This window comes from Pollachius pollachius (assembly GCF_949987615.1).
Source record: "Pollachius pollachius genome assembly, chromosome: 7".
Lineage (NCBI taxonomy): Eukaryota > Metazoa > Chordata > Actinopteri > Gadiformes > Gadidae > Pollachius > Pollachius pollachius.
This window is the reverse complement of record NC_136940.1, coordinates 962,896-972,669: the sequence shown is the minus strand read 5'-3', so window position 1 is coordinate 972,669 and position 9,774 is coordinate 962,896. Positions and strand designations below refer to the sequence as shown.

General features: G+C 51.4%; 2 protein-coding genes across 2 annotated transcripts in view; one reads left to right on the top strand and one right to left on the bottom strand.

Moving 5' to 3' along the window:
• nhsa (Nance-Horan syndrome a (congenital cataracts and dental anomalies)) overlaps positions 1-2,219 on the bottom strand; it is a gene marked incomplete at its 5' end in the record, with an annotated part of 16,077 nt that extends 13,858 nt beyond the window's left edge. The window contains one exon of the mRNA XM_079739280.1: positions 2,132-2,219. Coding sequence (XP_079595406.1) covers positions 2,132-2,219 — 88 coding nt within the window. The remainder of the gene's footprint in view (positions 1-2,131) is intronic.
• A 2,338-nt stretch (positions 2,220-4,557) lies between these two features.
• Positions 4,558-8,871, top strand: cltrn (collectrin, amino acid transport regulator; the record flags this gene model as incomplete). The annotated part of the gene is made up of 6 exons (XM_079739279.1): positions 4,558-4,624; positions 6,057-6,115; positions 6,417-6,502; positions 6,724-6,840; positions 7,315-7,509; positions 8,736-8,871. The coding sequence occupies 6 exons, from the start codon at positions 4,558-4,560 to the stop codon at positions 8,869-8,871; spliced, it is 660 nt and encodes a 219-aa protein (XP_079595405.1).
• Positions 8,872-9,774: the final 903 nt, after the last annotated feature.

Genomic DNA, 9,774 nt, shown 5'->3' with positions numbered 1-9,774 from the left:
CCCCATCAACAGAGGGTTCATAACACCAAACTCTAGGGCAGGGGTCTCAAACTCAACTGACCTGGGGGCCCCTGGAGGTAGAGTCTGGGTCAGGCGGGGCCGCATCAAGTATTCCACAGAAAAAAGTAGCACAACTGACCCAATCTAAGTTAATGATCGGGCTATAATAAGATCACGTTGGCTATGTAATCGCTGACAACAGGGGACATTTCATAGAGGCTGGTGGAAACCGGGACATTTTAGCGTCCTTTGGCTTTTGTCGGGACTCAGGACACGCAACTCAAAATTGGGACTGTCCCGGCAAAACCGGGACATCTTGTCACCCTATCACAAGTGATAAAAAAGCGTGGCAAGCCACTCAGCAAAAATGTGCGTTTGACAACAACGCGCGGGCTGCACTAACACTAAACCTTGATGTCAAGTAGGGGGCCACAAAATATCATCACGCGGGCCTCAATTGGCCCCCGGGCCACGAGTTTGAGACCACTGCTCTAGGGACTAGAGTCCACCCCGTCCCAGGAAACACAGCATGGGTCTCTGTGGCGGGCCACTCCCAGACCAGTTCTCCCAAACCGGTTCTCCCAGACCGGTTCTCCCACCCTGTCACCTGACAGCTGAGAGGCGTGGCTTGTCTGCGGCCTGATAGCCCCTCCCACTCCCGGAACGCGGATGTCCTTCCTTACTTCCTGTCAGCTGTGTTGACGCCAGGAAACAGGAGCAGAGCGAGGAGGGGACCGGAGGAACCACTAACACCAGGAGCACCACCACCAACACCACCTCCACCTCTACCACCACCAGATCCACCTCCACCTCCACCCCCACCACCTCCACCACCACCACCACAACCTCCACCACCACCACCACCACCTCCACCACCTCTACCTCCAAATCCACCTCCACCCCAACGACCACCACCACCTCCACCTCCACCACCACCACCACCACCAGTCTCTCTTGGGGAGACGGTCTCTCAGGGGGAGAAGGTCTCTCTGGGAGACGGTCTTCCTGACCTCTAAACATAAACAAGAAGCGTGTTTGTGCTCAAAAACAAAGTCTGCTGTGTGGAACGCTACGATGAATAGAGGGAGAGAGAGGGAGAGAGAGAGAGACAGAGAGAGAGAGGGAGAGAGAGAGAGAGAGAGAGAGAGACAGAGAGAGAGAGAGAGATAGAGAGAGACAGAGAGAGAGAGAGATGCTGACTCACTGTGACCCTGGCCTGAGGGTTCCTGCTCTCATCACTGTCCTATCAGACCTCTGGTTGCACTGCAGGCTTCCTTTCTGTCCCCTGGGGGGGGGGGGCATGTGTCAACCCATCGCCACGGCCATGGCCCGCCAATGAGGGCCCCTCCCACCCTATGAGGGCCGTGACCAGACAGGAAGTAGAGGAAACGGGGTTCTGGGCAAAGTGGTGTGTGTGTGTGTGTATGTGTGTGTGTGTGTGTGTGTGTGTGTGTGTGTGTGTGTGTGTGTGTGTGTGTGTGTCTGTGTGTGTGTGTGTGTGTGTTTGTGTGTGTGTGTGTGTGTGTGTGATGTAGGACAGTGTCGGGATGTGAGGAAGTCAGTCGGAGTAAACACTGGTTCACCAGTCACACCTTCAACTAACTAGTTATTAGATTAACTCAACAGCTTGAGGTATACGAACACACACACACACATACAAACACACATACACACACATACACACACACACACACATACACAGACACATGTACATTCACAAACGCACGAGCGCACGCACACACACATACAAACGTATACATTCACACTAACCATTCACACACACGCACGGACACACAAAAATACATTCACACACACACGCGCGCGCGCGCGCACACACACACACACACACACACAAACTACTACGAAGCCGCTTGCAACAGACGCATAACTCTGCTATGAACAGGCTATACGACACACACACAGGCACACGCACGAACACCGCAAGCACACAAACCCACACACCACACACACCTAACGTGCATTTAGCCGCAGTTCCCAGGCGTCCACTCGTGACTGGGTATTCTGATCTCTATGATAAACGGATCGATCCTGACCTGATGAAGAGCCTCCGGCGGTAAGTGAGACGCCTGCAACAGCTCCGCCACCCTGGGAGAGGAGAGCGTCCCCGAACCGGCGTCTGTCTGGCACAGGCTGTGCAGACCCGAGTAGTACCGCTGCTCGGTCTCATCCAGGGAGAGGGAGCCGGGGTCCTGCTCCATGACTCCGGGGAGGAGCAGTCTGTCAGAGCCGAGGCGGTCCAGACACCACCGGGCCTCTTAATCCCGCATGCACTCGGATCAGAGGTTCGGTCATAGAAAATCCCCGACGACAAGCCGGTTCTTCTCAGCTCACACGGCCCCGCTTTCCTCCTGCTGGTGGCTGCAGGTCGCCTGGTTGTGGTGATACCACATGCAGCCTGCAGGGGGCGCTGCAGGAGCGCCTGGTTGTAGTGATACCAGCTTTGGCCTGCGGGAGCGCTGCTGAGTCGCCTGGTTGTGATAATACCAGCTGCGGACTGCGAGAGACGCTGTTTTGCTGCTTGGAAGAACTTCCTAGTGGTTTATTTCTGTTTTGGTGGGACTAATACAAGAATGAATAATGAATAATGCAATTAGTAGTGAATCATTAATTCCTGTAGTTATGCTTACATGTCAGAGAACTGATAGCTAACTACACTTTGTTCATGTTTATTATTATCAAGGTGTATAACTTGGTGCTTAGTGTAGGTTTATTTCTGTTTTGGTGGGAAAAATAGAAATGCATGAATAAAGCAATGAATTGTGAATCATCAATTCCTGTACACATGCTTACATGTCAGTGAACTGATAACTAACGACGAACTAATACTGTCGGTGCGTGGCGGCAGCGTCCTCTGGTGGAAAAACACACGCAACGCACAAAGGGCTACAATACGTTTATTCTCATATTTATGCAGAAAATACATTACAAACATCACATTTACTTGAAAAAACTCCAATGTAGACAATCGAAGGTTATATTATTTAAAAATAAAAGAGGTTATTTGTATAGTATTTTGTGAGTGCTTTTCTCCAGTCACCTTTGAAGCCAGGATGATGATTTGCTGTTAAGGTTCCTGATGACCTACTAAAACATTTCATTGCGGCCGTTTATGGGAAACTCATCTTTAGGGCCAAGCGGTCGTTCTCTCCGACCGAGTAAATGACCAATAGGCTCCTAACGCGGTCAACATTTAAAAGTAATTATTCTTTTGGTTTAAAGGAGTTCTGCCAAAAGTGTCTTGAAGAAATATGTTCGGTTCTACAATGTTTGTTTCATGCATACTTTACTTCTACTTTTTGTAGAAGTTGTGCAATGTGACAAAATTAGTTTTTTGAGTTTTGAGTTTAACAATGAGTTAAGCAGTGATCTGCATCATAAGCACAGAGAGAGAGAGAGAGAGAGAGAGAGAGAGAGAGAGAGAGAGAGAGAGAGAGAGAGACCTTTGTCCCTTCCTCCTCAGGCCCGGGTTATGGCCCATTAGTAAATAGGTTTTGGTAAATCGGTTCCAGTGTAGGTGCGTTCATGACCAATCCGTTTATTGCTACAGTTTCCCGAACGACCCGGAATAAAAACACAAGGCCGAAGGTTTAGTTACCTATTTTAGTGCTAGAGTTTAGTGAACCTAATTTAAACTCCACCAGGGCAGTGATTCGTGGCGAGCTGATTCGTAGTGCCTCACCACAACAAGTCCTCTGTTACGTCATGAGTATTTGGGGGGGCACAAATGTGTAAGGAGGGGGACACTTCCTTGTCCCCGAAATCTATGCCTACACACACACACACACACACACACACACACACACAGACACACACACACACACACACACACACACACAGACACACACGCACACACACACACACCCACACATTCTCTCTCTCTCTCTCTCTCCCTCTCCCCCCTCCACCCCCTCCCTCTCTCTCTCTCCCCCTCTCCCCCTCTCTCTCTCTCTCCCCCTCTCCCTCTCTCTCTCTCTCTCTCTCTCCCCCTCCCTCTCTCTCTCCCCCCTCTCTTTCTCCCCCCCTCTCTCCCTCTCTCTCTTGCTCTCTCCCCCTCTCTCTCTCTCCCTCTCCCCCTCCCTCTCTCTCTCTCTCCCTCTCTCCCCCCCTTCTCTCCCCCTTCTCTCCCCACCCCCCCCTCTCTCTCCCCCCCCTCTCTCTCTTGCTCTCTCCCTCTCCCTCTCTCTCTCTCTCTCTCTCTCTCTCTCCCCCCCCCCCCCCTCTCCCTCTCTCTCCCCCTTCTCCCTTTCCCTCTCTCTCTCTCACCAGGTGGGTCGGGGCGGAGAGGAAAAGTACAGCTCCCCTCTGCCTCCTGTTGCGGGCCGCTGGGGGGCGTGTCCTGAGTTAACCATTAACCCCTCCCCCTGGGGCACTACCGGACGACTGGTCAGACCTGCACAGACGCACGGACAGACCACAGCTCTCCCTGTCTGCTCCCCTGAAGCACCTCCACATCGCTCCTCCTCACCTGAAGCACCTCCTCATCGCTCCTCCTCACCTGAAGCACCTCCTCACCTGCTCCTCCTCCACCTCCTCATCATGCTAGGAGCGTTGCTGGTGCTACTGGGAACCACAGCCTGCCTCGCTCAGGACCTCTGCACGAGCGGTGAGGAACCAGCACTCACTGGTTCTGGAGCGGCTCGGAGAAGAGACTGTAGCTGTGTAGGATTAGTTTAGTTTACTGGAACTGGTTTAGTTTAGTTAAGCTGTTCATTCTTACTTCAGTACTGGTTTACTTTAGTAGAACTGGTTTAGTTTAGTCAAACTTCTTTAGGAGTACTGGTTTATTTGGATAATGCCAGTTTATTTGTACTATCCTAACTGTATAATTAAGTTAGCAGTATTGTCTCAGTTCTGTGGTAATAGTTTAGTAGCACTAGTTTATAACTAGTGCTAGTTTATAACTAGTGCTACTAGTCTCACACTAGTAGCTGAGCTCGGACTACAGACTGTGGTTGTGGTCATGATCAAGGGTCAGCTGTCTCAGCTCTTCAATCAGGGCCTGTTGTTGCCATGGTTTCATCTTCTGATCCAGAGGTTCAGTGTTTGGAGGTCCCTGGTATGTCTAGGTCAGTGGTCTCAAACTCGTGGCCTGGGGGCCAATTGAGGCCCGCGTGATGATATTTTGTGGCCCCCTACTTGATATCGAAGTTTAGTGTTAGTGCGGCCTGCGCGTTGTTGTCAAACGCACATTTTTGCTGAGTGGCTTGCCACGCTTTTTTATCACTTGTGATAGGGTGACCAGATGTCCCGGTTTCGCCGGGACAGTCCCAATTTTGAGTTGCGTGTCCTGAGTCCCGACAAAAGCCAAAGGACGCTAAAATGTCAGCGGTTGGTTTCCACCAACCGCTTTGAAATGTCCCCTGTTGTCAGCGATGACATAGCCAACCTGATCTAATTATAGCCCAATCATTAACTTAGATTGGGTCAGTTTTTTGGTGGAATACTTGATGCGGCCCAGCCTGACCCAGACTCTAACTCCAGCGGCCCCCAGGTAAGTTGAGTTTGAGACCCCTGGTCTAGGTCCAAACTAGAGTCTGAGTAGACCAGTTCTCTCCACCCTGACCAAGTCTCTCAGTGGTTCCAGTCCCACAAAAGGGATGGGGTCACACTGGAGTCTATTGTCTGCTGGTTATTGATCTACCAGATCTGTTAAAACCTAATCGGATTCAACCTCAGATTCCACCTCTAACGGTAACCCATCTGCTAGCCGGAGCGTGCTGAGGGCAGCTACAGCAGGCCTGGGCGGCCTGTGGCTCAGGAGGCAGAGCGGGTCGGCTGCTAACCGGAAGGTTGCTGGTTCGATCCCCGGCTCCTCCTAGCTGAGTGTCGAGGTGTCCCTGAGTGAGACGCCTCACCCTGACTGCTCCTGACCAGCTGGCTGTCGCCCTGTGTGGCTGACTCCGGCGTCGGTGGCTGAATGTATGCATGAATGGGTGAATGTTAAGCAAAAACATTCAGTTGAGTTTTGTAGAGCGATGTGAGCGGCCGCTGAACGTATTAGTGATCAGAGCTTAATGTCGGCCTCTGCTTTCCAGAGACGTCTGAGGGCTTCAAGGTCCGACTCAGCATCAAAACCGCCCTGGGACAGCAAGCTGTAGGTACACACAACCACACGCACGCACACACACACGCAACGGACTCGCACAAACGCGCAGACACGCACACACATGCATGCATGTATGTTAGCGCGTTACAGTATGATAGTGTATATCTGTTGTTGTTACAGTATGTTAGTGTATATCTGTTGTTGTTACAGTATGATAGTGTATATCTGTTGTTGTTACAGGATGATAATGTATATCTGTTGTTACTGTATGATAGTGTATATCTGTTGTTACAGTATGATAGTGTATATCTGTATATCTGTATATTTAGTATATATTTATTTTCTACAGTATGACTGGAATAAGAGCGAGATGTTTTTGTTCCGGGCCACTCTGGCCTTCGCCATGAGACAACACTTCAAGAACGACCAGTACAAGTAAGGACCTGACCTTATGACCTCACGACATCATATAACCCTCCCCTAGCATTGACATCTGTGTGTTTGTGTGTGTGTCTGCGTGTATGTGTGTGTGTGTGTGTGTGTGTGTGTGTGTGTGTGTCTGTGCGTCCGTTTTTGTGTGTATGTGTGTGTGTGTGTATGTGTGTGTGTGTGTGTGTGTGTGTTTCTGTTTGCGTCCGTGTGTTTGTGTGTGTCAGTGTGTCCAGCATCCTGGTGTGTAACGAGACCCAGCGGGTGTCTTTCCACTTCGTGGTGCTGGACCCCGCGGACTCGACTCAGCTGATTCAGAAGCCGGCGGTGGAGGCGGCAGTGAGGTAGGAGATGCTGCCCTCACCACCTCTGGGGCCGGGTCCTCTCTGGACCAGGCCCCTCTGGCAGCATGAGGCTCAGGAGGCAGAGCGGGTCGGCTGGTAACCTGAAGGTTGCTGGTTGGATCCCCGGCTCCTCCTAGCTGAGGGTCGAGGTGTCCCTGAGCGAGACGCCCCCCCCCTGACTGATCCTGACCAGCTGGCTGTCGCCCTGGGGGGCTGACTCCGCCGTCGGGGTGTGAATGTGTGAATGAATGAGTGAATGTGAGGCAGTATTGTAAAGCGCTTTGAGTGGCCACTGGTTAGAACAGTGCTGTATAATGGCAGCCTCTATATTTATTTACTCAAACTGGCTGGGTGGGGGTTCTTGATGTGGTTCCACACCCGGTGCCCCGCTCAGAGGAGAACCGCTCAGAGAAGAACCGCTCAGAGGAGAACCGCTCAGAGGAGAGGCGCTCTGTAACGCTGTGATATCTGCAGGAAGTCCAGACATCGCATCAACAGTGCCTTCCTGCTGAGCGACAGCACGCTGGAGTTCCTGGAGATCCCGCCCACCCTGGCGACGCCCTACAGCCCGGCCACGCCCCCCTGGCTCATCGCGTTCGGCGTGGTGATTGGCGCGGTGTGCGCCGGGATCATGGTGATGCTGGTTTCCTCGCTGCTGGGGAGGAGACGGTGAGAACACCTCACGTCACATGTCATGATTCATCCATCACATTTCATGAAACATATCAGATATCAAATAAGATGTAATACATAACATTTCATATATGATATCAGATCACATATTACACAGATCGCATAACATCATATTTAATATATAACATATCATACATCGTATCACACATCATATAACATACCGTATACAGATCATATCCGCATTATGTTATTGAGTATGTTATCATGTTATTGATATGTTATTGATCTTGAGGTCCTACTGTTCCGGGTCCTGTCACAAAGACCGTCTCAGGGACATCAGGTAACCGGGTTGGTCACACCATGAGCGGGTATATCAAACTCGGATACCTGATGTCCCTGAGACGGTCTTTGTCACACACATGGTTAAAACCTTATTCAAGCAAGAACAGACGTGCCCTCCATGCAGGGTGAATCAGTTCATACGTTATTAACTGAAGTGTCAGTAGTGCCCTTTGACACCACGGCCCTGACACAGAGCAGTGACTGAGGTGTGATGGCTGTAGGGCCTGTGGCTCGCTGGCCGACACAACAGCTTCTGTCTATGTTGACTTTCTCCTCTGATTGTGGAGCCGGGGTCGGCCGGTCTTCAAGGTCTTGTAGACGGAGGAGAGATAAGGGTGGGGGCGCCTCCACCTTGTCCCGGGCGATAGATGTGACGGCTGCCGTCGCCCACACTCAGCCTTTAGAGATTAGGCACTGCGGCCCCTGGGAGCCCAGGTCACTTGGTACGGCCCCGCTCCCATCCTGGTCCCCACTAGGACAGCTTTATCACATCAGAATCAGAGTGACACACAAGCGTGTACACAAGAGTACAATTCATATTCTGGGTTCCTCTACAACCAAATAGCAGCAAAAATACAATCTAAAGTATATAAAGAGAAATAAAAATATGTTAAAACAAGTAAAAAAGGTAGGAATAAGTAGCAGCATCAATAGATCCCATTCCTGTATACAGCAAAGACCGCTAAGATAAGACGCTACACCATGCTGGGAACTATTTGAAAGTGCCAGGACGTGGAACGTACTATAAGTGTCAGAGGGGTGTGGGGGGTTCAGGACCCGGGTCCAGGACGGTCCGGTCTGCCTTTAGGACCCAGCCCGCCCCCACCCCCCACCTGCCCCACCCGGGGGCGTCCTACCCCCGCTGGGTCGTCCCGCGGACGCTGATGATGACGAGGCGTCGTGTCGTTCTCGTGTTTCAGTCCGAAGAAGGGGCAGGACGAGGACGATGACGAAGAGGAGGGCGGGAGGGTCACCCGGAACGGCATCGCGTGCGACACGCTGGACGGCGTGAGCAACACGGCCTTCTCCGACGACAACAGCCTCACCCAGATGTAGCGGCATCGCGTGCGACACGCTGGACGGCGTGAGCAACACGGCCTTCTCCGACGACAACAGCCTCACCCAGATGTAGCCCTCGGCCGGTGTGTGTGTGTGTGTGTGTGTGTGTGTGTGTGTGTGTGTGCGTGTGTGTGTGTGTTCGCAGGTGTGTGTGTGTGTGTGCGTGCGCATGCGGATGTGTGTGTGTGTTTTCCACTACCACTTTTCCTGATCACTCTATTGATCTGCACCAAGCTATCATACTCTAATCGTTTCAGATAAAGGATTATTGACCAGCAGAACACTGCTGGTGTCAATCACAGCCATCCTGAGTCCTGTCAATCCCAGACAGGCCTGAGACCTGTCAATCACAGCCATCCTGAGTCCTGTCAATCACAGACAGGCCTGGCACCTGTCAATCACAGCCATCCTGAGTCTTGTCAATCACAGACAGGCCTGAGACCTGTCAATCACGGCCATCCTGAGACCTGTCAATCACAGCCATCCTGAGTCTTGTCAATCACAGACAGGCCTGAGACCTGTCAATCACGGCCATCCTGAGACCTGTCAATCACAGCCATTCTGAGACCTGTCAATCACAGCCATCCTGAGACCTGTCAATCACAGCCATCCTGAGACCTGTCAATCACAGACCATCCTGAGACCTGTCAATCACAGCCATCCATCAATTACTGTTCCACAAGTATTGTAATGATGAATTAAGTGTAAACTATATTAATATCTATAGTCTGTAACCTAGGGTGGGGTCACCCAGTCTAAATCAGCAGTTTAAACCTTTCGCTGCCCCCATGAACAACACAATGCTACTGCACGCCTCGATGTGTGCACACAGAGAGGGGTCAATCGCAGCGCTATTAGAGCACAGAAAATATGCAAATCACTTTCTGAAAAGGATATTCA